The 27,719-nt window shown below is 38.6% G+C and overlaps 1 protein-coding gene across 1 annotated transcript; it reads right to left on the bottom strand.

Annotated features, from left to right (window-relative positions):
- Positions 1-584: 584 nt before the first annotated feature.
- On the bottom strand, positions 585-23,203 carry col2a1a (collagen, type II, alpha 1a). The gene is made up of 54 exons (XM_053503974.1): positions 22,920-23,203; positions 20,272-20,481; positions 18,608-18,624; positions 18,377-18,409; positions 18,007-18,039; positions 17,672-17,725; positions 17,421-17,528; positions 17,211-17,288; positions 16,668-16,712; positions 16,231-16,284; positions 16,042-16,095; positions 15,881-15,934; positions 15,693-15,746; positions 15,550-15,603; positions 14,773-14,817; positions 14,603-14,656; positions 14,332-14,376; positions 14,161-14,214; positions 13,928-14,026; positions 13,541-13,585; positions 13,158-13,256; positions 13,009-13,062; positions 12,768-12,875; positions 12,585-12,638; positions 12,364-12,462; positions 12,158-12,211; positions 11,483-11,581; positions 11,306-11,359; positions 11,160-11,213; positions 10,749-10,802; positions 10,497-10,550; positions 10,358-10,402; positions 10,101-10,199; positions 9,624-9,731; positions 9,433-9,486; positions 9,274-9,327; positions 9,104-9,157; positions 8,931-8,984; positions 8,307-8,414; positions 8,125-8,178; positions 7,928-7,981; positions 7,130-7,291; positions 6,898-7,005; positions 6,492-6,599; positions 5,543-5,596; positions 5,333-5,440; positions 4,830-4,883; positions 4,569-4,676; positions 4,403-4,456; positions 4,174-4,281; positions 3,317-3,605; positions 2,846-3,033; positions 2,170-2,412; positions 585-2,048 (listed from the first exon to the last, which is right to left on the bottom strand). The coding sequence occupies exons 1-54, from the start codon at positions 23,011-23,013 to the stop codon at positions 1,902-1,904; spliced, it is 4,482 nt and encodes a 1,493-aa protein (XP_053359949.1). The 5' UTR covers positions 23,014-23,203; the 3' UTR covers positions 585-1,901.
- Positions 23,204-27,719: the final 4,516 nt, after the last annotated feature.

Below are 27,719 nucleotides of genomic sequence, written 5' to 3'. Positions count from 1 at the left end.
GGAGGCTTTATGACATTTTAGATGCCAGGAAGCAGGAAATGCTGAACGGATTTCAGTTTAAAGCAGTGTAGGTGTCTTTTGAAAAGACAGTAACAAACCAAATGCAGAAACATTACAGGACAAGTGAACTAGGTTAGTAGAAACAGACAGCATATCTGGGGAGGATGTTGGAATTTTGCCTACACATTCAGACTGACGCAAGTCAGTCATACCATCTGGGTGTTCAGTCTGCTATGAATGTAGGACATCTATGAGCTAATCATTAGTATTTATGATTTGTGAGATCGTAGAATGAAACAAGCAATACATGATTGATGAAGCATGATGGACAGAGATGAATGAACCAAACTACTAGATAACTTTAACCTCAATAACCAAACCTTGGGATATAAAAGTTATCTTTTAAAAAAGAGAAGATCCCTTATGAGGACCAATCAAAGGTCAAAACTTTCAGATATTCCCATCTGTGTCCCCACTAGGACAAACACACACACACACACACACACACATTTTTTAAATTTAAGAAACCATACCCTTTTGACTATTTATCAACATTGTCTCAATTGAATAAAAACTCAGTTAAATCTGATTTCACCATTCCTTGTTTTTTCCTTTATTTCCAATTTACATTAATTAAAATCGTAACAAAACCAGGATGAAAAAAAGAAAACAAACAAAAGTGATCATAATAATATTAATTATAACAAAAATATACACACCCTCATACAAATACACACATCCTGCTCGGGACACTCTGTTACTCTTAGATGAGCCCCTCCTTCCTGTTCAATATTTTGGTTATTCTGCAGTGTCAGAGCAGGCTGTATGTGTTGGGTGAGGCTAGAAGAGAGAGGATGTGGCAATTTAGGCAATAATTACTGACAGATTTAAACTAATAGCACCTTCTGAAGATGGATTAGATCAAGCATGAACCCTTGTCTTGGATCCCCCAGAGTTACTTCTGATGACTTCACATCAAGATTATTACTTAGGTTTTTTTATTGTGAGGTAGCTTTTAAAAAAAAAAAGATAATACAAATGAGCAAAACCAGAAATATCGTCCAAATATCGTCCAAATATTTATTTTACTTTTGCTTTTTTTTGGGCAAGGGACAACACTTCCTAAATGGGCAGTCATGGGGAAAATACTGAAGTACACTATAAAAAAAAAAAGAAAGGAAAACTGCACTTCCTCCCAAAATGTTTTGGTGTGCACAGGTACACACTCTCTCTCACTCAAACACATATAATTGTGAAAATATATAGATCAAGCTGTTGCAGAACAGACTTTTACAACAACTGAACCAGGACTTTACTTTATTATACACAGTAAATATGAACTCCCACCCTCCCCAGTTTTAACATTTCACAATACCTAGCAGAATGTGATGTTTACTGAGTCACAGTCAGGAAGCAGAAGGAGGGACAGAGTGGGACTGGGTGTGCTTCAAGATGGTCTTAGTGGGAGGGGCCTCTGTTGTATACAGCCAAAATGCACCCAGCTCTAAAGCACCACTCCCACCTGCTGATTGTGATGACATCTAGCCATGTTTCAGTACTTTCCATCTCTTGCTCTTTTAGTCTCGCTCACTTGCTACGTTGTCAGTTCAGCTCCCATCAGAAAGAAGGACGCTTTGAGGGGAAACATGGCTGGATTTCAGAGGGAGAGACTCATGGGGCAGTGCTGCTTAGTGCTGGTGTCCAAGGCACTAAATGCACAACTTTTGTGTGTGTTAGAGACAAAAGCATTCATCAATTTTCAATTTGGTTTCCTTTTCCTTTACTTCCGTATTTCTTTATTTGGAGAGTGTATTGCTTCTTCATGGAGCTACTGCTTATCATTTCTATCTTTCCATGTCTTATATTGTGTCCCAAGTTTGTTGTTTTGTTTTTTTGTTTTTTTACAAGAAACAGACTGGTCCAATGTCCACTCCAAACTCCTGATTAGCTCCACCGACGTCCAAAGGAGCAATGTCCACAATGGGCAGTCTAGATGTCTTCTGAGTTTTGTACTCAATCACAGTCTTAGCCCACTGGCCTGAGTGTTTCTGTAAAACAGAGTAGACAGGTCGAATCATTTCATTCACTACTCCCAAATGATTGTGAATCATAATTAGTATTATATGGCACTTAAATCAGTTTGTGAGACGTTGCTTGTGTGAATCTCACCTTGCAGCCATCCTCCACCACGCTGTATGTAAATCGGCTGTTACCCTCTGCTCTGATTTCCACATCGTTGGAGCCCTGCAGCAGAAGAGCCTTCTTCAGGTTGCCAGTGGCTTCATCCATGTACGCCACGCTGTTCTTGCAGTGGTAGGTGATGCTCTGAGAGGCCTCGCTAGAAAGCAATCTCAGGAAGTTCATCTGGATGCTGGCCACATTTGGAGTCGGGACCTTCTCACCATAGCTGAACTGTATCAGAGACAGAGAGAATGTAAGTGTGGTGTTATTATCTAGACTTCTAGAAAGAATAACAATTAGATGATTAAAATGTAACAGAAGTATTTCACTAATGTCACTGCATTTTTTTTTCTTCCTCAGATTCCCTGCCTGTCAATGCTTACTAAATATGGAAAATGTTTCAGAAATATGAGACAAAGAAAAGTCACAGGCGGAAACACTGTGTTCCAGTTTGGCATTTACACAAAAGCTCAGAACTATTTATAGTACAGAATACATATTTGTCATTCATGCCCACATATGAAGAAGATAAACCCTATAAATATGGTCAACTTCCACAATATTTTACATATGAAAAGGCTGTGCCACCGTAATTGATAGCAAGCAATTTTGTTTTTATAAAAAGCTGTAATAGTATTTGAATAGACCCAAATTTGTTACTCACATGGAAGCCACCGCTCATGTTTTCGCCGAACCATATATGCTTCTGTCCCTTGCCCTTGTTGCTCCACCAGTTCTTGCGTGGAATACTGCTTGTAGTGGGCTTCACACATGTTTCTCCAGTCTCCATGTTGCAGTAGACCTTGATGGCATCAGCAGTGCAGCCAAGGTTAGGATCCACCCAGTAATCACCTGTGGACAAAAGTCAAAATAATCATCAAAAATTTGCTAGTGCAGCAATTGGTTATATTCAATATAAGTACAGTATACTGTAAGCCTAAAAAGGTCTGTTGAACTGTGGTCCCTGCTTCGGCAATTTAATATATTTTAAAGTGAATAGTTATTATTATCATCTCTACTGTATATAAACCCCACTCTATATTTGAGCTGTAATCTGTATATGATCAGTCAGTGTCCAGTACCATCTCACCTATCATCTCACTATCCTTTTTTTTAAGTCATATTTTATTCTTACCGCTCTTCCAGTCAGGGTGGCAGAGTTTAAGGTCGTGGCAGGAGCGAGCAGGGTTCTTGCGAGATCCATCAGGGCTGCGGATATCCTCAATCTGGCTGTTGATGGATTTCAGGGTGGCATCAACCTCCACATCATGCTGTCTCAGATTGTTAGAGGCCTCATCAGCACGCATGTAACGCATGGGATCTGGGCCCTTTTCAGTTTGACCCAGTCCAGCAAAGGCAGACATATCAATGCCAGGGCCTGGAGGACCAGGAGGACCAGGGGGACCAGGGTTACCAGGAGGACCCTAAAGTCAGATCACACAAAGATCAGTGAAAACGGTGGTCAGCACAATTTGCTTTCAAAGATGCATATAATTTATTTTCACCTTATTGGGAGAAGATACGTGACACAAATAAAATGGAAATGAAAAGCATGTAAAAGAATGACTGTGATGATGCAGATAATGTCAGAGACCACCTTGCTTGATTTGGCTTTGTTCAGGAAGACTCTCTTTCAAATAATGAACGGCATATTTGTTTTACTCAGTGCCCAATCTCATCTAAGATATTTCCCTAAAATTTTATTTGAGCAAAAGATTTTGCTTACCATATCATACTGTATATGATGATTGTGTAGCTGTGCATGACCAAATATGTTATAAATGTGTAGGATTTATCAACATCTGCACATGTAATAAATAGCAGTTTTCTAGAGCATACTAAAAGGTCTTACACACAGATTTCAAACTTGTTCTACACATTCTTTGATAACTTAGAGCCCTGGTCTTGAGATAAAGCAAATCAAGAAGATATTTTTTCTCTGGACACCACATTCTAAGACAAAATGCTTAGTTCTACTGAGTTTATACTCACAGCTGGGCCACCTTCTCCAGAGCGTCCACGAGGTCCAGGGGCTCCAATGGGTCCAGGGATACCATTTGCACCATCCTTTCCAGCTGGGCCAACAGGTCCAGGGGGTCCCTACATAGAAGAAATTCAAAGGATCAACATTAATCGTTCCAGGTTTCTTAATAATAATAATTCCCCAGTTATATATCCCGAAGAGCCTTGACATTAGATCATATAAATCTGAGATTCTCACCTTAGGTCCACTAGGTCCGGAAGGTCCAGCAGCACCCTGGTCACCTGGAGAACCCTACATGACAAATGCAAATGCAAACATTAGTTAAGACAAAATGTCAAAAGTTTGTTTTATCAGTGTTGATAGGGAATCACTATTTGCAAAAGAAATTAATGGATGAACTCACAGGAGGTCCAGGAAGACCCTGCAGACCAGTGAATCCTCTGTGTCCCTTCTGTCCTCTTTCTCCAGCCTCACCAGCTTCTCCCTTGTCTCCACGAGGACCTTGTGGTCCCTGAAGCAGAAAAAAATATCAAGATGCTCAATATAAGTTGACAGACAATAGCCATGGCAGAACTGACACCTTAGATCTAACAGATAACATTCTGATAATGTTTAGAAATAATCTATAGAATAATCTATTTAAATTCTTAAATTAAATACGTACAGCCATGCCTCTTGCTCCAGCAGGTCCAGGAGGTCCAGCAGGTCCTTGTGGTCCCTATAGAAATGAAAAGGAAATGGATTAGCACTATCAATGAGTGGAAATCATGGCATAAATTGTTTGACAAGCATTTAGTAAAACTCTTTAACAAAGGAATTTTTGGAGGAGCCATAGCAACTTATCAATGATGGCCAAACCCCTTAAAATATTATAAAAAAAACATGAGATAAACAGTAACATTTGTGCAATGCCACTGTCACCTACATTATAAAGTTAGCATAGTTGAGTTATTTATTATTATATGATTCATAGTTTCATTTTGACCATTAATTTGTATTGCACATTTTTATTAATAAATTTTTTTAGCTATGCACTTTGCACTGTGTAAATGTTTTTAGCTATTAAAAATATTAACTGGCTGGTGAGTTCAAAGTTCATGTTAAGTCCTGTTATGATGGCTATCTGATAAACAATGGATCTATTATTCCTTTGGCTGCAATACTCACATTCTCTCCTCTGTCTCCCTGTTTGCCTACAGGACCAACAGGACCAGGAGAGCCAGGGGCACCAGGAGCACCAGGGGCACCCACAGGACCAGTGTTACCACGTTCACCCTGCAGGGGAAACAAACTGTCTTTTAGCTTGCTAAAAAATGACTATTGACCTAACAAAGCTTGCGATATGTAAAACAGTTAGGTCGATATATGTGTCCTTACCTTCACACCAGGAGCACCATCTCTGCCAGGAGGACCATCAGATCCAGGATTACCCTAAAGACAAAGTGATACAAAAATATATTCAGTATTGTCTCATTCACGGATGGGAAAAATAAAGTTCCATTTTCCCTGCCATTAAGTTTAGTTAAAAAACGCTGTTCGCAATTTCAGGTCTGGATGAGCTGAGTTTAGTTTAAACAAATTTGTCATGAGCCACCAAACATCGATTGGCTACTATGCTAAAATTTTAAACTGTATGTCATAACCTTTGCCTCAAATCAGGAATGTTTGGTAACTTTTAACTAGACTAACTTATTTTAATCCTTTAAGGTTCCTTCGCCAACGGTAAATGTATACTTACATTTAATTTGTCAACCGATGATTTGGGACAAACCAGCTTAGCTTAGCTTAATCAATTCAATTAGTCATGTAATATCATAGTTCCAATATTCTGCCACTGAGATCACACAGGTGATCTAAATTGGCTGACATAATGTGTTTTGAACAAATGGTTATTATATAATCAAATTCAAATTCAAATTTCAAATTCAAATTTTATTTGTCACATACACAGTCATACACAATACGAAATGTAGTGAAATGCTTATTCAACAATCCTGTGGGGTGGGGGGAAAGTTGTTTTTGCACTTATCATTCTGAAATATATATTTATGTATAACCTTGGTCACTATTTTCACTATGCTTGCTAAATCTAGGTTCCTAATTTTAATGAAGACTTGTTAAAGAGTAGTTTATAAATGGTATCCTATATATTCTACATTTAAGGTTTTAGGTAAAATCTTTTTAAACATAATTTTTAGACCAAATGATTGCTATAGGATTGTGTTTTAGACCATAATTTTACACTAGTGATGATCATTTGGTTCTAGAGATTTGATAAAAATTATTCTGAAGAAGGTTTATTTTCTTTCTTTAGTCATTTCTTTACCTCACGACCAGTTTCTCCAGCAGGTCCAGTCAGCCCTGGGGGTCCAACAGGGCCAGGGGGGCCACGTTCACCACTAGATCCAGTAGCACCCTGTTTGCCAGGCTCACCCTAAATGTGGTAACAAATGAAGAATGTAGCCTTTTAACAATAATACACCAATGCATTTATTTACGTAGTTATTTAACAATGGTATGTAAATTATGTAAAATGTTGTACAATGTTGATCACTATCATTATTATTTATAATGACAATAATTATTTACATTAATGACCTATATAAAATCTGGTCATCAATAAACTGAATAAAATGGCAGTTTTTTTTTAACATATCCCTAAAGCTTTAGTCTATTGTATTTCACATTCTCTCTGTATTCTGATAAGATGATAAAGTGATTTTTAGACTCACAGAAGGTCCAGGAAGGCCAGGGAAACCTCTCTCACCACGCTGACCAGGCAGACCAACAATACCACGCTGACCAGCTAAACCTGCAGGACCACTAGGACCATCGGGACCCTAAAAATGGATCGAGAGATAAAAACATCACGAGGGAGTTATTAATAAAGTATCTTGATGTGTAATATTTTGTGATGAATGAACTATTTTTGGAACTGTGGAATGATGGAAGTTGAAAGCTTACAGGGGGGCCATCCTCTCCGGCCTCTCCCTTCTCTCCAGGGAGCCCAGGAGGTCCACGCAGTCCAGCATCTCCTGGTCTTCCTGGGGGACCAGCATCACCACGCACTCCTTTGGGACCATCTTTACCAGAAGCACCAGCAGGGCCAACAGGGCCAGGGTTACCCTATAAGAGAAATAATCCAAGACAAGAATCTTTTAAAAGAAGCAGTTTTATAGTAAGAAGACATCAGTATGCCATCAACTATTACTATTAGCCTACTACACAAGATTTATGGTGTATTAAAGACCATGCCTTTCTATGATTTTAATTAACCATCATAGGTTTTCTATATTTTAGTTGATCTCGATTCCCAAGTTTCACAGTTAATTAAAATTTATTCATTTCAAATTAATATGTAGTGTTTTATATACATTTTTAGCATCAAAATGGTTTAATGATCCTTAAAACATAGCCTGACAAGGACTTTTGACTCATTACTTGTATGGAAACCCATCAATATGTGCTACATCTCACATACAACCCAGTGCTGAATGAAACGCACTAACTAGTGAAAAGCTAAGGAAATTATGTTTATAATACAACTAACTTGAAAATGAAAGAGAAAATGAATAAAAATACAAAAACCTTTAAAGAATGCTAGTTTATAATTCCTTCTCCCCCAACAAAAATGTTTTACACCTACAATTTCTTTTTCGCTTTCAAATAATGGATCTTTGCAGCAAGATGCAATTTATTTACAGTATTTGAACCAATTATGTAATTATTGATAAGATTTGTATGTATTAAACAATGGCTTACATTAGGACCAGGTGGTCCAACTCTTCCAGCAGCACCTGGGAAACCAGTGGCACCCTGAAATCAGAAACATCATTAAGTTATTTCCATGTCTAAAACTACCACTTTACAGACTCACAAATGGAAAACATCTATGTAAACACAGTCACGAATTGGGTTTAATTAATTAATTGTAATAAATAATTAAATAAGTAACTCACTGGGGCTCCCTGTGCTCCACGAGCTCCTTTAGGTCCAGTGACACCAGTGGGGCCCTGAAATCAAGTAGTGGTGCATTAGCATACTGCAGTATTACTACCCTGAAAACATGAATAGAGCTAATATAGTATTACTTAAAAAGCATGGATCTATCTAGGCGGATGTCTTGTAAAACATTACTTACAACTGGACCAGGGGCTCCAGAGGGTCCTTGCGGTCCAGGGGATCCAGCATCTCCTTTTTGGCCTGACTCTCCCTGCTCTCCTTTAATTCCAGGTTGGCCATCAGCACCCTATTAAGATACAGTACAGAATATGTAAATTTGCTGGTTGTGTTAACTGTGTAAAATCAAAGTAAATTTTAGACATTAAGATTTTTACCTCTAATTAAAATTTTACTTAAGATTCAACATGAGGCTGTAGGGGTTGGGTCCATTCTATAAGGTTCTACTCTCACAACTGTATATTTTACTTCTGTGTATTCCTGGTTTGCTAACGATATTTGAACTGTGAATGATTATCAATTAGTTTTTATTGCTTAGAAGTAGAAAATGTGCTTTGCAATTATTTGCAGTCAATTAACTACTCACCATTTCCCTTTAGGTGAGCTGTGTTCCATTATGTACTGTATCTACTGAGTTATAATAAGTAGTGAATAAATTATCACTGCTTGTTGAAAATCCATATTCTAAGGAAGCTAAAATGATTCATCGCCTGTATTTATTGTATTCATACAGTTGACAATTTGTTTGATTACTGTATGCAGCATTATGTCATAGAAACTTAATGATACTTGTAGCTCTACTCACAGGGGGTCCAGCGAAACCAGCAGGTCCAGGAGCTCCAACCTCACCACGGTCACCCTTGAAAGAAAAGAAAAAAGTTTACAAAGAGAACAAATAGATTTGAGTGTACAGAGACTAGTGAAGCCCATGCTTAGACTCATACAGATCTCTGACAAAATGACACAGAATCAACTTACAGGAGCACCACGAGCCCCGGCAGGTCCAGTTGGGCCAATAGCACCAGTTTCACCCTTTGAAAGAAAGACAGATTGTAGATATTAGATAAACATATATCAAACTTTTAGAAACTATTTAAAGAAAAGATAAAACAAGCCGCATGAGTTAAGAATGGCTCTCAGATTCTCACCTTAGCTCCATTGGGACCAGAAGGACCAGGTGGACCAATAGGGCCAGTCAAACCCTACAGACAAGATACAAGAATAACATATTTAAAAATATAATTTAAAAATGAACTTGAGGTTTAAAAAGAAAAAAAAAACATCAACATGTGACATGTAGCACTTACTCTTGAACCATCTTTGCCAGGAGCTCCCTCAGGGCCTTTCTCTCCAGAGTCACCCTGAAGAAGACAAAATTGTTTAAGTTTGACTCTAGAAATGCTTACTTTGTACTATGTCTTACAGTGAAGTAGATGACATCCAAGGAGTTCTATTTAAATTTTACATTACATTTAAAATTAGGTTTAAATACACTTACTCTGTCACCCTTAGGTCCAGAAATACCAGCAGAACCTCTTTCACCAGGCATACCCTGCAGACCAGGAGGACCCTGGGCACCAGGGCTACCAGCTGGGCCTATCGCACCCTATAACACAGTAATAAAACATGAGAAAATCTACTGGCTAGGAAGTAATAGACTACTGGAATAACCAAATATAAATAACATTTCATATGGCTTCCTATCAATAATTTTAGAAAATCAAAGTAGGCATACATATGTACGTGTGTGTGCTATTAACTGTGTGGAATTAACTAATTTTACAGAAGATTGAACTATCCATCGTTAAACAGAAGCAAACCCAGAAGCAAATTCCCATATTATAAGGATAAATACTATGACTAAGTGCAGCAGTTCTTAGGCATTTTATTGTAGGGGACAGTATATTTATCAGGGACAACATGTTAAATGATTTTCAGCTAAAATACAGTACACTGTGACCCTTAAAGATCTCACCTTAGGTCCATCAGTTCCAGGAGTTCCAGGAAGTCCTCTGGGTCCCTGAAGACCCTGGGGTCCAGCACTTCCTCTCTCACCAGGGAAACCACGCTCACCCTGTGAAAATATACAGACAGAATAGCATTATCATCCCATATTTAGAGCTGGGGGAAATATAAAATTAACTATACTTCCTGTATCTGATTTGAGTTTATGTATTGGAAGTCTATATAATATAGAACGTATAATATTGGTGGTAAAAGAGAGGAACTCACTCGTGGTCCAACTGCACCAGGGGCACCACCCTCTCCAGGAACACCCTAGAAAAATACAATAATAATAAAGAATTTGCATTCACAGTATTGCTATTATCAAGGTGGAGCAATAGATAATAGGGTCTGGAGTCATCCTTACCTGGTCACCTGGTTTGCCACCCTCTCCTGGTGGTCCAGCAGATCCAGGCAGACCCTATATAAAACAAAAAGAAGGTTAAGTTTGGACAATTGCAAAAAGGTATCCAGAGGCAGTTAGCTTTTTACTTATAGTTAAACACATGGCATCACAACAGATGTTTTATACCTTTCGTTTTTTATAGATGTGTTATGATCAATACGTTATAATGAGGTTTTTGCCAAATAAGATGTAAATAAATGTTGCCTATTTTACCTGGAAGCCAGGAGGACCAGGCTGTCCTTGTTCACCTCTCTCTCCAGCAGGACCCTGAAATTACAAGATTCCATGGTTACTGTATAATATGGTACACATTTATCGTTTGTGCTAATGTCCTGTAATTTCGTATTTATAAAACACACTATTGCAATATTATTTGTCCCTGTCCCCAGATTATGCATGTCATATTGAACACTTTACTCATTTTAAGTGTCATAATTTCTCAAGGAAACTGCTTTAGTCGCTATCTGCTCACTTTATCTGCAGCATCAGGATTTAGCTAACATATATAAAAATGCATTTAAATAAAGCAAATAGAGAACATGATATAAACATAAATATTTTTCTTTATATACACAGATATAATAAAAAGAAATCAACTAATTCTTTATGTAAAACAGAACTCACAGCAGGGCCAGGAGGACCAGCAGCTCCAGTCTCACCATCTTTACCAGATAAACCCTGAAGACAGACAGAGACAGGGTACATTTATTAATAAATATGCTATACCCTGAACACTCTAAGTCAACATGTTAACAAAAAGGATGACTTACTCTGAGACCAGGGGCACCAATAAGTCCTTTCTCTCCAGGTTTGCCAGGCTCTCCCTAAATGAGGAGGACACATGCAGTATACAGTACATCTCATGAGACATAACACAGATTAGATTGATCTCCAAGAAGAGCATTAAATCACAGAAATAGCTGTTTGAGATTTTCTGGTTATCTTACATTGGCTCCCTTGGGTCCTGGGAAACCCATCACACCAGGCTGGCCACGAGTTCCCTGAGGCCCAGGGGGACCAGGACGACCGTCCTCACCAGGAGCACCCTATATGAGGTTAAAAAAAAAAAGATACCACTGGTTACCTTCAGCATCCAAACAATATGAGCTTACCATAAGTAATATTTGTGCAAGCCTCAATCTTCTCTTTACCTTCCACCTTTTCTATATCACTTATCGTTTTCAGGGTGCCAGTCCATTGCGGGGCACACACACTACAGGCAATTTGAAAGCAACTAGGAAGGAGGAAACTGGAGTACCCAAAGGAAACTGATCTAACACATGGAGAACATAGATATTCCATGCACACAGACCTGAGAGGTGAGATTCAAACCCTTGACTAAGAAGTGTAAGGCTACTACAGTGATAACCACTACACCACTGTGCCGCCTAAGCCTAAATCCATATGATTAAATTCAAGTCAGTTTATTTGTGTGGTTTTAACAATGTTGGCAAATAGAAGTTTTAAAGAAATAAAGATTCTAGGAGGATCATGCTATTGGTTAGCCTTGAAATTTGTCCCTGCCTAAAATAATATGATTTCTATAAGGGTAATGTTTGTACCAATCAGTACAGTATAATGGCTGAACAAGTGCTGGTGCACTGAGACAGTGGGATACTCACACTTGGGCCAACTTTTCCTTGGGGTCCAGCATCACCAGGACGGCCAGTGAGACCCTATGACATGAAAGGCGGGGGAGACCAAGAATGCAATCATTTAGTGTACATTCCAAAGACAAATGATTAAGCAAACCTAAAGTCAATATATGATCAACAGAACAGGCTTTTAAGAAACAATCACTAAAATAAACTTGAATTGAGCTTCATACTCTTGCTCCAGGAAGACCAGGCTCGCCAGGACGACCAGGATCTCCACCAGCTCCTTTTGGTCCAGATGATCCAGCAACACCACGATCACCAGGTGCACCCTATTAAAACAACAGAAAACTAATTAGCATCCAAGAGTCTAATAAAGACTCTTTTATAAAGTCACCAGGAGTGATACTTGTGATTGCTAGTGGAGAAAAATGTTTGTGTTATTTTCACCCACCTTAGCACCAGGAAGTCCATCCTGACCAGGGAATCCGCGGTTACCTGGAGCTCCCTAGTAAGGAGAAGTAGAGGCATTTTAGACATTTTACATTATTAATTAATTATTATATGAATTTGTATAGAATTAAACTGCCATGTGCACTAGCAACAATGTAATATTAAGAAAGATTTTCAGACTTACTCTCTCTCCTGGAGGTCCAAGAGGGCCAGCAGATCCGGGCTCTCCTCTAGGTCCTCTCTTACCCTCCTCACCGATTGGGCCTGGGGCCCCCTGAGGTCCTGCAACACCCTACGGAGAAACAAATATATTATGCTAACTATAGTAATATTTAATTACTGTATTAGGACTATGGTGATAATGATGACAAATGCAGTACGGATGGCAAGTATGATCATTCTGATACTCATGGCATATAACCTACCCTCTCTCCTTTTGGTCCAGCCTCTCCCTTAAATCCTGGGATACCAGGGTCTCCCTGTTCAAATACACAATATGTATTCATTTGTTAATACAAAACTGATTCAGATAAAAGGACCAAAAGACATCCAGATTAACATGATAAATACTTACACTCTGGCCCTTGGGCCCAAGGGGTCCAGTAGCTCCCTGAGGTCCAGGTGGGCCACGAGGTCCTGGGAAACCTGGGGCACCAGCAATACCAGGGGCACCCTGCAAAGTAACACAACAATTAAGAGTCTATAACAGACAACAGCATATATAATGTCTAATCTAAAATCATGACAATATAATCAGTTATAATCAGTCTAGCTTATGTTAAATGTTTATGAAACTTAGATTATGGTTTCTTAAAGTGCTTATAGAGTCCAATTTATTATAGAGTATCATCATGGTGTCTAATACATTTAAGTGCACAGTAAAAGGATTTACCGCTATTGGATTCATTTTACTGATGCTATTTAATACAAAATAGTGATAAAATAGAAAAAACTTACAGCAGATCCTTTGGCTCCGGGAATGCCATCAGTTCCAGGGTTTCCCTAAAAAGCATAAAAATGATGCTTAGTATTTTTGAAAAAATAAAATGTAACACTTATACAGTGGATCTAATCACTGTGATGTTAGTGGTGTTAAAGTATACTGGTAAGATCAAATTTAAATGTAGCTTTGTAGCTATGACTTTGCCAAATTTTGCCAACGCTTGAAGGGCATCTGAGATCCAAAACATTTTCTAAATCAAACGGACTATGTGTCAGGGTGCAATATATATACACAAATTTTTAACTGTAGAACAGGTGCCCCCCTGAATTTGGGAGATGTAGAAAAAAACATGTTTTAAATGTTTTTTTTTATTTTGTTTTTGAATTATATATTTGACGTACAGAGGCTCCAGCAGGTCCAGGAGAACCTGGAGTGCCAGACTCTCCACGGGGTCCTTGGGCTCCCTCAGCTCCACGAGCACCAGTAGGTCCAGCCTCACCCTGTAAGTGAAGATTAGCAGACAGAAACTACTGTTAGGCTATCTATCTCTCTATCTCATTCTGCAAGAAATGCCAACCTATTAGGAAGAAAAATGTTTTAAAAACTGAGCTAATTTCATTCAGGTGTAACCTACCTTGGAACCAGGGGATCCTGGGAAACCTGGGGCACCAGAAGGACCGACAGGACCCTGCATAGCAAAAACATCAAAGTAGTCTGATTTAATATAATGTGAATAAGCAAAGCTTATTGTTTATAATAATAGGAAATGATTGGAAAGCTTATCAGTGGGAGATGCAGTGCTTACAGGAGGACCAGCAGGGCCAGGAAGACCATCATTACCACGGGCACCCTGTAGGGACACAAGATGAGAGTAAATCAAGCATGACAAACAATGTTGAGACCAAAATCCCATTTAATGAACATCTTAAGTCCAAAGTCATTTGGTCATTTAACCAATCCAACAGTTGTGACATTTCACACTGTTAAAAATGTTTTAGTTTTTAAAGTTTTAGCAATCATTTATTTTATTTATCTAGTATGAAACAACATGCAAACTACTGCATCCAATCACTCACAGCAGCTCCAGAGGGTCCAGGGCGTCCTCTCTCACCAGGAAGACCACGAGGGCCCTAAGAGAGAAAAGCAAGGGAAAGATGAAAACATTAGCTGTATAGACTACATTGTGTCAGATATTAGATAGTAGGTCACTAGGACAGGTTTGCATAATGCAACATAAGCAACTCACCATCGGTCCAGGGGCGCCGTTCTCACCAGGTGCACCTGACTCACCCTGTCAGAACAGAGTAGAGAGATATTTTTAAAGCTGGTTGCAAGACTAGGTTGTCTTACATATCTAGCAAAATAGACTGAAAATGTATTTCTTTAAACTCGTGTAGTATTATGTAGAAAATGCTGCATTAATCAAAGAGATAGAGTGTAAATGTATGTAAGTACTCAGAGTCATATAAACATATAGTCCTGGATAGGTTTAATTTAAGGTGATGAAAAGGTTTTAGCAACACTTGTTGTTTTGGTACACACACCTAATTAAAATGAATTATATTCATAATAAGTTAATGGGTTAAGGGCCTTGCTTACAGCCCAGCAGCAGCTTGGCAGGACCAGGATTTAAACCCATGACCCTCTGACTAGCCAACATCTTAACCCCTCAATGCCTTAATCAATGTAATTATGTTTATTATTATAATTGAATTCTTATAGCTATTAGCCTGTTTGATCCCTTCAGATTAAGCCCTATCCTCAGTAACTCAAACATACATGATGCCAACATGTGCCTAACTCCATGGTTTTGACAAATAAACAAACAAACAATACTGTACACATTTAAATACTGATTTTAAAATAAATCTATACTGATGGGGTTTCTGTGGAATTTATTTCAGAATCAATGGGACCCTTGCTACAAATGATATGACAAACTCTGACCTACAGATCATTCTGTAATACACACATCTAATGTACAGGGTGCTTGGAAAAATGTAACGCCAATGTAATTTTGTACCTTAGCTCCAGCAGCTCCAGTCTCTCCCTTAGAACCATCAAGACCTGGGTGACCCTAGAAATACAAACAGATATTAGTTTAACACACTCTTTCATTTCACAAAATCTGAGCTACAACTCAGACAATATCTTTTCGCAACATACTCTGTGCCCTTTGATGCCAGGAAGTCCAGGGGTTCCAGGGAATCCACGAGCTCCCTGTTTAACAAACAAACACATACACAAATTAATAAAAACTAGTCCCTCTAAAATCCTACTTCACATAATATAGACTTTAAAAATACATGTAAATATTATAAAACATTAGACAGTTGCAGTAAAATCATTTTCACCTGAGGTCCAGTGGGTCCACGGTCACCAGGCTTACCAGGTTTGCCATTCTTACCCTAGTGAACAACAGGTGCAAGCAGTACAGTCAGACACACACCGTTGCACCAGAAATAAACATCAGCAGTTTAAATGACATCTGTGAGATTACAGACAGTTTACTTACATCACTTCCAGATTTTCCAGGTGGTCCAGGTGGGCCACGAGGTCCCATAGGGCCCTGATGGAATAAACAATCATAGGAAATTGCATTAAAGGAGGACAAAAAGGAAATAAAATGCTATGTATGTTATATCTCTCCATTTAATTTGCACAATCTGTCTTTGTCAGATGGAAAGCCATTTGTGATACTCACAGAAGGTCCGGGTTCGCCAGCTTCTCCTGGGCTGCCTTGGAATCCTTGTGGGCCCTACATTTTAACAGATGAGTGTGTGTCATTTTGTGTTGGTGTATGTAGGAGATGCACATTGAGTCATAAGTATCTCAAGTAGGTCTTTCATTAATGACTCAGATGTATCTGTTACCTAAAGAACAGTTTCCCCAGACCAGTCAGGCCTACCAACCTATTTATTTTCTTTCCAAGTGAAATTTAATTCAACCCTTTACTGTTTAATGTTTAATATCTCGATATTTTTTTGTTAGCTTAAACTGGTTAAGATCTGTGCCATTATTAGAACACTACAATCTAGAGATGCTTTGATTAGACATATGATAATAAAAATTAACATTATTTCCATCCATAAATTAATGTGTAAATTATAGTGTGTTGGTGTTGTGTGTAGAGATGCTTACAGGTGCTCCAGTGGGGCCAGGGGGACCACGGGGACCCATGGGGCCCTAGAAAAATATTTAAAAAGTTAATGGTTATGGTCAGTGCATAAATTCATAAACACAATAAATATAATGGGAAGTGATGTAGAAAGGATATATTAGCTAAACAAGTATTGTTGTTGTTGTCTGATCATTTGGAATTTGCAGCCATTACAGTTATAATATTTTTTTATGAGTTTAGGTTCATGACTAAGAGCTTATGTTATTATTTCCAACCCTTCACTTGTGACAGGTCTATTGTGAAAGCTCTTTGCCCATCAGTAGAGGGTGCAGCTGAACTAGACTGACCTGGTCTTTGTGTATTGCATATGATTTTATCACACCAATTCTGTTTCAAATATTTATTAAGAATAGATTTTTGTATTGTACAGTTTGATATGTATGTATGTATGTATACCATCTTTAATCTGCTACATTTTTATTGCTTAGATCTCATAATACAGTTATGTATGGTAACTGCTCATAATAGATGTGTTTACGTGTACATTAAGTCTGGTCTCTCACCATTGGACCTTGCATCACTCCCAAGTTAGCTCCTCCAGCTTTCTCATCAAAACCTCCAGCCATCTGAGCTGCAAAGTTCTGCATGTACACACAAACAAAAATTGAATAAAGAACACAAATTTAAGACTACAATTAAGAACGCTTGTCTATTTTATTAGATTAACAAACGGCAGGAGTTATGAGCAGATGGGGAGGACAGAAAAAACTCACTCCTCCAAGTCCAGGTGGGTTTGGTCCGGGTGGTCCGGGGGGTCCGGGAGGTCCAGGGTTGCCTGGCGTGCCGGGCTCGCCATCTCTTCCTCTGGGTCCTGCACTTCCCTGATGAGTAGAGAAAGAAAGTAAAAAGAAGAGATTAGCACAATCCCTTCCACATGACAAGACCCTGCTGAGTGTTATGTCTTACATTGCTTTGCCTCTCAGGTCTGGGAGAAAAAAAATGTAAAAAATGTAAATTGACTTACCTTCTCACCCTTAGGGCCTCTCTCTCCACGTGGTCCCTGCTCTCCAGGTGGTCCCTAAAAAAGAAGAGAGGATAAGGTTAGACATTGAACAACTTCACTTACAACTAAATTTTAAAAGTCAAATATGTGAAAGAAAATAAATATATCTATACTAAGAGCTACATTAAACACACACACACACACACACACACACACACAACAAAGTTGTTCCAGCCAAACCCACTGTAGTTTACAGAGCCCTCTAGTGGACACATTCTGTCATCACATTAACACTTAAATGCCATTCATAAAATTAACAATTTGATTAATAAAAAAAATCTTTTATAATGCCTCACCATGGGGCCAGCTGGTCCTCTTGGTCCTTGAACCTACATAAACACAACAAGTAAAATTAATTAAAGCCTATCTTTATGCAATTAAATGCTAATTACGGTATTATTCTTTCTGGCATAAGGCTGGCTTGAGGCTCAATGTAAAATGTAATATTCAGAAGATTTTCAGAAATTCAATAATAACATATTTCACCAAATATTTAATATATGAAGTTGTATTTTAAGACAATATACTATGTTTCTGCATGGAAAATCACAGATATTCATCATTATTCATAATGAAATGTAATCTTTAAAAAAAGGTATTACCAACATTTTAAAAGAATATCAAACTATTAATAAAGAATGGAAAAGAATTAATAAATGAACTTACATTTGCAATCTCGCCGGGTTCTCCTTTTTGTCCCTACAAAGAATAACAGAGAGATGTTAAAAATATGTAATTAACGTTAGTCCAGTGGGAAGTTTATATTAAAGTGTGTAGGAATATATTCATTATTGTGTATATTAAATTACTGCTATTTTGTTGGTTTTATTTCTAACAATTTATACTATACTATATCTAGATCTAGATTAGAAAAAGAATAACAACAATCTCACTCACCCTTGCACCAAAGGTTTCTGTAGCAGGGTGACATAATGAAAGAATTGGAGGGAAAAAAATAGGAAACGCATTAAAAAATTATCACAACTTTTATGGTCATTGACAATCACTTTTACATCAACACAGCAGTTCAAAAAAATAACACCTTTTATTTGCAACCACACCCCAGCTTTTATTAACGTCCTTCTACTGAAAAAACAGTGGTTCCTGGATGGTATTAAACAGGGGCTTAAAACTGGACAACACCACTGCACTAATTAGTGCATTACCACCACATCATGCTCCGAAACCCATTCTGCTGAGTTAGCGTTTAAAGGAAAGGAGGAAGCAGGAGTGGTTCATTTAACATACATGTGTAGCAATTAAACATGTCTTGAACCACTCATGGCAAAATTAGCAGATCAATAAAGAACAAGTCTTTGCAGAAATAGTTAATAAAAATGCATTTTGTTTCACACAAAATGTGTTGATCTTAGTGTAAACAGATGTTTCATCATAAAATCATATGGAAACTCTAAAACCTTTTCATGCACCACTTTAGGCAATGTTGAATTCAAAAGCAGATTTAATAGTCAGCTTTGCCTCAACAAGTAAAGTTGTTCATGAAAGGATTTCTCCTATGATAACACTTCTCAGTTTCATGTCAGTGTTTTCAGGCTTTAGAAATTACAGTTGTTTTTTTTTTTTTTTGCACTTATTTAAATGTTAAATAGAGATCATTTAATCAATCCTCATTAGAATTGGATGTGCAGTTGTTAACAAATAACAAATGTAATCTGCTTGCATGAATCATTTAGTACTGAATTAGTGGAGTCAACTAAAGTGATTTCTTGTTTAGCTGATCTAAAAGATCAGATACAAGAACACTGGCTTGTGAGTTCAGCTGTTTGATGAGGGGTTTTTCCAGACCCTTTTCTTTAAACAGCCTGAACAGCAAGTGACCAAGGTAAATATCAGGAAAGGGCCTAACCAAATATTTACTGATCAAATGAAAGTTTTCCTGCTGTTTTCTTAGCACAATCCGGTGGATCTGATTTTTGAATGATTTGTTAATATCTAGAGAGTACAAAATGACATTTGTGTCTAATTGGGTTCTGAAGGCAAAATCAAATAAAAAAAAATACTTTAAAGAAAGTAGCATACTGAGAAATATAAAAATATTGTCTGTAACTAAAACATGTGGTCTGGCTGCTGCCAGTGGCTGAAACTATAATCGGACATTTATATATGCACTGCATTAGCAGGCCAAAAAACCTAATGGGCAGTTTTGAGAGAATTTGGCAAAATAAACCCAAACCAGCCTTCACTTTGACATTATCAGGACAGCAGTATAATTCACTAAGAAGTACCACTAAAAAGTGTCCTTAACAGAGGAAACAAAACTTTCATTTTCTCTCAGCACTTTATGTTTATAGTATTTAAAAGCATATGTTTTATGTTATTTTAAGTAACACATAAAACTCAGAAGTGTTTTTGTTTTATTTCTTTTTCCCTCGGACTGTTAGTTTTGAATTCAAACGTCCATTGCCATCTAACCTAAACCCCTCCCAGTTAGAGTTTGGGTGGAGCCTGGTTACATGTGACAATATCAGAATACAAAACAAACATCAGAGGGTGTGTGAAACAGATGAAGAGAGCAGAAAAAGGTGTGTGAGAAAGCAGACCGCTAGTCTGGTCTTGGTCAGCAGGGCAGATGGGGCAGCACTCTCCGGATGGAATGATGGGATTGTTGCAATCCTTCAGCTCCTCGCAGATGACCTCATCACACAGCACTGACCCCGAGTCACACACACAGACCCGACACGCTTCAGGCTTCCACACTGCACGATCCTCGAAATGCTGGCCATCTTGGATGCAGCCGCCTAAGTCCTCCTCTGTAGCCAACCACCAGGGGGCCAACACAGAGGAGATGTGTGATGGTAAGACACAGGTGAACACATACACATGCCCTCATACAAAGTACAAACTGTAGTACCAATACTTTTTGTTCTGTGTCCAGTGGAAATAAATAACAATTGCTTATGGCTTATGAATCTTTTTTTTATGTGTCAGTCATTCCACATCTATTTAACAGTCGATGTACTTCAACTCATTAAAACTTACAGTCCATGACTGAGAACACTGAACATTTTGAAGATGTATCCCACTGCATGTATGTCTGTAAATATACAGTACTACTGTAAATATGGCCTTTGTGAACTGATTTAGAGTGAAACCAAATCCTGTATCCACCAGACCTGGCATGAATGGGTCTTTCTCACACACACATACACACACACACACACACACACACACACACACACAGGGCAGCATTGACAGACTGGTGCCTTAAGCAAACACATCATACTCCCAACCTCCATCTGGATCTAATGGTCTCACCACCGTAGTGCAAACACGCCTTAGTGGGTCAGACAGGGCAGGCCTCAAACAAATGCACACACACATACGTACACATAGGCATTTGTGCTTGACCTATTTGTGTAATTGTGGTGTAAATACGTGAAACTCCCAGGGAAATGTATAAGTGAATGGCCCAAGTGTAGTTGCCTAAACTACAGTCACCATTCACTCTATACCATTCCTTAGGTGCTCTTACATTTTTCTGGTTAGCTTAAATGGGTCCACCTCAGCCTGGCTGTGTAATTAATATTCTTGTCTGATTAGTCAAAGTGGACACTAAGTCACTGAACACAAGGTATGGTAGAGAAAAACCCTCACCAGTTCAGTCCATCAAACCTTATCCCTGATAGAAAAAGGGCAGATGATGTACACAAAATAGTTTACATTATATACCTTCAACTTTGTCCACCTTTCAAACTCACTTCCTGACCCTTTGAACCTGCCAGTCTGAATCCTTTCCCGGTCCCAATCTAAATCTGTTCCTGGTCCTAGTCTAAATCCTACCTTGGTGGCAATCTTATTCAGTCCTTGGTGGCTTTGGTCCCTTTGGACAACATTCCTCTGGCCACCTTCTGCCGAAGCCATCAATCTCAGACCCTGTGAACTATGCCCTAACACTGAACAAATAAACAAAACCCCTTTGAACATTTGCTGATGGAGCACCATTTGAGCCTTCCTGGGATGCACTGCTGGTCTTATTCTGTCTTTTACACACAGGTGTGCATCCTTGCATGCTGAGTTAGCACCAACTGAGAAAACATTTTAGACAGGAATGACAAGTGGAGCTACACAGTACTGTATCTCAATTATGACGTGTGGTAATGATTATCAGAGTATAGGATTGCTTAATTATTATGGCATGACATGAATACACTCTCTGTTTTACCCAGTTATTTGCTTACACAGTTATAACCAAATTCAACAAATGACGGTTTAGCCTACACGCTCCTAAAGGGGGTTTTCTTTTTAAACAGATAATAGCTCCTTCATATATAAGAACCTTTGTGAAACATTTAGCGTAACCTTTAGGCCAATGGATCCCCTAAACCAAAATGCAGGGTACTAGATCCTATTTTTTTTTTTTTTACTTCTCTAGCACTATTCTACAAACTGCACAACTGCATTGAACAATAACACTAACATAATGTTGACAAATGGCACAATACTCTCTCCATGTAGTATAGTAAAAGCAGTTCACCTTATCATGCATGATATAAACAAACCTTTTAATTTTTAAAGTCACACTATTATATAACTCGTTGGCTATGGCTGCAGTCTGTGGTATTCGTCTGGAGGTAGAAAAAAAACTTTCATTGACTTGTGCATACTAGGCTGTACAGCTTCAGGCAAGGTGAGAATTTCTTTAAGGTAGCAATACAGCTGTGTCTGTCTGTGTGTGTGTGTGTGTGTGTGTGTCTCAAACTCGAACCCCATACTTTGTGTATTAGTGCACCACATAGGGTATGCAATACCAGCTTGGATCCCCTATATAGTGCACTATACATCCATTAGAGGGCCGTTTGGTATTTAGGAATTTAGGTGAAGACTGCTGAAGACTTCCTGTAGATCTCGCGATACGCGCGAGCCCGAATCCTACTCAAGGTTTTCAATTACAAAGCGCACGGCGGTCACGCTAACCGCCGCATCTCATGGAATTCGTATTTTAACATTTCGTTTTCTCAGATGAACAACTGCTATAACATTTCAGAGCTGTAAAGTGTGCTGTAATTAGACATAAAAGTTCACAATTCGTGTGAGGAAGAAGAGCGAGTCAAATATCTTTGAACCTGCACAAACTTGCCCCTCTATCGCCACGGTAACACCGAAGGCATTTACTACCATGGGAAGAACAGGATTTCAATGAAAAGAAGAAGAAAAAGAAAATAAAAACAGATAAAATTTTCCAACTTACGGTCATCCTCTCGTTGACATCTGACAACGGATAGCAAAATACATTGTGTCGCTACAAGTAGCAGGACAGTCCGTGAGTCCACAAATCTGTACATGTCTAAAAGTTAGACATGCAGTTCCTCAGGGTGAAAGATTTCGCCGAGATCGGCGAAGATGCAGCTGCAGTGTGTCGCAGGGAGTGTGTTGTCTTAGATGAGTGTTGTGTGTTTTTGGGGGATCCGACGCCAGGCCCCTGTGCGCAGACAGCACCCACCGCGTCAGCGCGAACTCCGCGGTTTTATGTCCACCGGTGCAGTTATGAATCTTAGTATACTCCAGAAATTCGGGCCAGCCCCGACCCCCCATGGCCGCTGAAACACGAGCCCGATCGACCGCCCCAAAACACACCCCATCCCAAAAAAATATCCGGCCACCTCTGTCCCAGCACATTTTCACCATGCACCATCCTCCCTCCCTCTTTCCATCCATCCCTCCATCCGTTCCCGGTCCTAGGAGCACACTGACTTTACTCTTCGGCCTTCAGAGCACTTTGCGCCACGTACCGAAACCATTATCTAATTTGAACAAACTGATATAAAAACTTTTACTATACCTCTGTCTGTACCTTTTCTCTTTAATAAACACTTACAGAGCAGAATTTCAATGGAGTTTATCACTGCATGACTATATGGCCACTTCTACTGTTGGACTTCTAAATAAGTTACAGATAGATGTCCCAAATCACTACAGTAATTATGATTAGCAAAACATGGGACATTCTAAACTGACAGCTCAAATTTTTTTTTTTTTAATTTGTTTGTGTAGCATGCATCTCTTTAGGGAAAGGCTATTACATTTTAGTGCAAAAAGATTTACATCCATGAAAAATCTGAATGAATTCATTAGTTGGATTTAGAAATTACTGAACAGATGTTTGTGCAGATGTTTCTGCATTGACCGGTTTGCTCATGTTTCATGAATAGGATGAATTTTAATCTCAGTCCCAGTTCTTACCATAAAGTATTACAGAGGTATCAGTGAAAGGCTTCATTTCATTCTCAGTGGTTTCTTTAAGTTCCTCACAGCCTGAAGTATCATGGAAATGAAAAGGTGAATTACATTTAAAGAATTTCAAAAGTTGTAGCATGTAATGAGTCTTGCAGCCTTTTACTGTAATCTTTTTGAACTTTGATTAGACGCGCCGTCCTGCATTCAAAGTGAGATTCTAAAATAATAAATCACAAAGATTTGCCCTTTGGCTATTGGAGAACTCTTCAGTAACATTGTTAACAGCAGTATTTTTCGAGAATCCTTGCAGACAGTTGGATTTTGTCCCGTGACAGCTAAATAGAGTGTAAATTCCTAATCTTGTTTATGCAGACAAAACATTAGCTATGCTGCCAGCTCATTTAAATACTTTTATAGCCTCTGCTTCTGCTGAAGAAGGTTAAACAAAGATTCAGACCTATAGTCCCAGTTTGCAGGGAACATTATCCTTAAGGCCATGTAGGCACATGAGATTAACATATTAACTTTATATTACAAGAAGCTTATTTTTTTAAGACATTTAAAGGATACAGTGCATTTAAATATAGGAAGGTCAAAAGCCAACTGACCCTCAGCTAGGTCAGCCTGTTTACAGCCTGACCACTAGTGTAATTATAGAACTTAACAGATTCCACAGAACTTTTTGAAAGTTTAGTTCTTTGATGTTTTGTTTAACAAACGTTTCAGCACTGAACACAGATTTGATTCAGCATAGCATATAATTCCATATAGCTCCTTAAAATCGGAAACATTTGAACTCTTGGTGTATTGAACACAGGTATTCATCTAAAGGCGTATTATTCAGGAGCTGCAGTAAATGTCAGTGGGAATGTAGGTCTGGACCCACCACTTCATGAATGAACTACTTATGTCGAGGTTTTTCCAGCTGATATTTGTAGGGTATTTCTAATCAATGAATATTTCATAAATGCATGCAAATTTGCTCTGTTCTTTTGAGAGTTCCTTTTCTTGGTCCAATAACAATACAACACAGCCATATCATCTGTCATTCTGTGGGAAAGACTTAGAGAACTTTGGTGCTCAAGGGATCAGGGGATCAAAATAAAGACACCAAAAGAGGGCTGAGGATGAAAAAGCAGGAACAAGGCTATTGGAATTCCGGCCTCCGTATGCGACATCCTGTCTATGTAGATGAGCATGTGAAGTGCGTGTTTTTGTTTGCTGGTGTGTCTGTATTTTGTTAAACTCATTAATGTGTCATTATATACAGCCCTACAATAATGTGAGTGTGTGCGTGTGTGTGTGCGTGTGTGTGTGTTCGTGTGTGTGTCTGCAAGTGTGTGTGTGTCTGCACTGATGTATCAAAGTGTGTGTGTGTGTATGTGTGTGTATGTGTGTGAAGTGAGTACAGACTGTGTACTCTGTCCTACACACACACAATGCGGCTCTGTGTGAAGGCCTGAGGAATGTGAGAGTGAGCTGGGCAGTGGGGGAGCACGGAGCCACGGGTGTTGGTGGAGGGTGGGTGAGGAAAGGTAGAAGGATGGAGGGAGGAGATCAGAGTTGCGAGACCAAGGCGAGGCTCCAGGGGTGTGTAGGGTGACTGGGTTTCAGGACTGGACAAAGTTGGCACAAGTGCTCGGCTCAACACCACCCCACTGACCGGAGAGGTGCTAAGAAAAGACCTTCCCATACCTAGTACCCTCACTCAGAGGTTAATTACCTTTTTTTTCAAAGGTACTTCAGTGATGGTTTGTGAAATGAGAAATAGGCACTAGATCATAAAAGTCAATTAACAATATCAAGATCAAGAATGTTTTGTCTATACTAAGATGTGAAATATGGTTTGTGTAATATGGCTAGTCATAAACGTTTTATACACAATTGTATATATAATATTTAGGTTTAAAAAGTGTACTGACATTCTGCTTTTCAGAAACATTATAATTTAGAGCTATATTTAAGATATTGACACAAACGAACAGATTTTCCTAGTGATGTTTCCCATTCCCATTCCCACTCAATGTCAATTAACCAAATTTTTAATTACAGCAAAAAGTCTATCTGGGCTATTCTACTGCATACCTTAATTAATAATTTAATTCTACGTATAAAAATGTATGCAGTGCAACGCCACATTTTATGTCATGTAAAAATCTGAGATTAAATATGTGTTGACACACCTGTGATAGACACAGTATGAATAAGAAAAAGGAAGACATAATCAAGAATCTTCTTTTAAAGTTGTTTAGACTGTAACAAAACCTAGATTTTGCTATTTATTTGTCATTGTTAAAACAAAAGTGCTCAGTTCTGATCTTGCTCATCTGACTTAAAAAATCCACTGCACTCATGTAAGGCGGAGAGACTTTTTGTGCGCAACATTTCAAATAGTTCTTTGACAAAATGTGGATTGTGTAAAATATTAGATTTCTTAGCTAATGTCTAAAATACATTAAAAAAAATATATTAAAAAAACTAATGTATAGCTTTAGAAACATATATACTTTGGAATGTAAGGCACACACAAATTCACATATACACGCTCTCACTCACACACAAACACATAATGATTACTTAGACAAAACAAAGCAAACAGTTTGCTAGGACCCTGCATTCTTAACAGCTCTTTGGCACACATTTGAGAGTGAGGGCAACCCCTGTGACCTGTCATGAGAAACTGGCCACAGTGAGTGCTGAATATAATGTAAGAATTCACAAAGCTGAAGCTTTGTCCAAATGCAGTCAATTTATATGTGCTTTATGCACGTACATTCATTTAGTCATGTACATTCATTCATTCATCAGTCATTTAGTTCTAAAACACATGCAACATAATTAGTGTCACCTGTATATCAGCTCTCTACATTACAGGTTTAACTATAAAATGTTAAAATTACACTTTTCAACAATTTAGCCCTTCTTAAGAGTAGTCTTTACACAACTCTAAACCCCCCCAGCAACCTGAGTTCTGGGAGAGATCACAGCACGAAGGGTGAGGCAGTGGTAAGGAAGATGGAGGGAGAGAAGGGGGTTTAAGATGGCGCAGCAAGACAAAGCCATCATTCATGGGCACAGAGAAGGAATGAAAAACATTTTGCTTCTCAAGATGTATTGGTAGGGTATGGGTTAGGATGTATGTGTGTTTGTGTGTGTGAGAGAGAGAGTCTGTGTGTGCCACCAGTTTGGATATGACATGGAGGAAGCGTGTGTTTGATCTGATAATAAGGTGTAATGTGACCCAGGGATTTGGTGTAAAGACACTCTCCACCCAATACCACCCAATAACTACTACCTGGAGTGAGGAGACGAGTAACTTAAGGGTGTGAGGGGCCAACATGTTTTTAACTAATTCTGCATAGGGTTTTTAGACCAGTCTAGGTGACTTAAGACAGGCCTTAAAGAAAACTTAAACTCATTATATTTCTAACTTCAGCAGGCAAGATCCTTTTCTCCTGCTTAAGTAACCAGACCAACTGTGGCTTTATATGAGGCCCCTGATTATACTGAATGGCACGCAGGGTCTGCACTGGTGTCTGACTTTACCGAGGTGAGGTTTATCCGCATTACTTGCTGTACCTACAGTGTGGTACTGTGAATCTACTGCTCTGACCATGGATGTCAGTGGGTGCAGTGCGCCCCCTAAAGGTTTTCATAGAGTCTAAGATCTTATCTGGCCTAGGCTTGGACCGCAGACAGAAAGGGATTCAGATAACTTGCTATATAAAATCAATTATTTATAATGTAGGGAATCGTTCCAAATCTATAGCATTTTAATTAATCTTCTAATTTGCTCTGCTTATTAAAAATAATA

This window comes from Clarias gariepinus, chromosome 9, assembly GCF_024256425.1.
Source record: "Clarias gariepinus isolate MV-2021 ecotype Netherlands chromosome 9, CGAR_prim_01v2, whole genome shotgun sequence".
NCBI lineage: Eukaryota > Metazoa > Chordata > Actinopteri > Siluriformes > Clariidae > Clarias > Clarias gariepinus.
This window is presented reverse-complemented; position numbering and strand designations above follow the sequence as displayed.

Excerpts from the sequence above, each read along its gene's own strand:
- col2a1a (XM_053503974.1), bottom strand. The coding sequence starts at position 23,013 with ATGTACAGATTTGTGGACTCACGGACTGTCCTGCTACTTGTAGCGACA. Across the intron at positions 10,551-10,748 it reads CTGGTCCTCCTGGCTTCCAG|GGTCTGCCTGGATCTGCTGG; the intron begins GTAAAATAGGCA and ends TGTTTTATATAG. Across the intron at positions 9,732-10,100 it reads CTGGAACTGATGGACCTAAG|GGTGCGATAGGCCCAGCTGG; the intron begins GTGAGATCTTTA and ends ACTGTGTTATAG.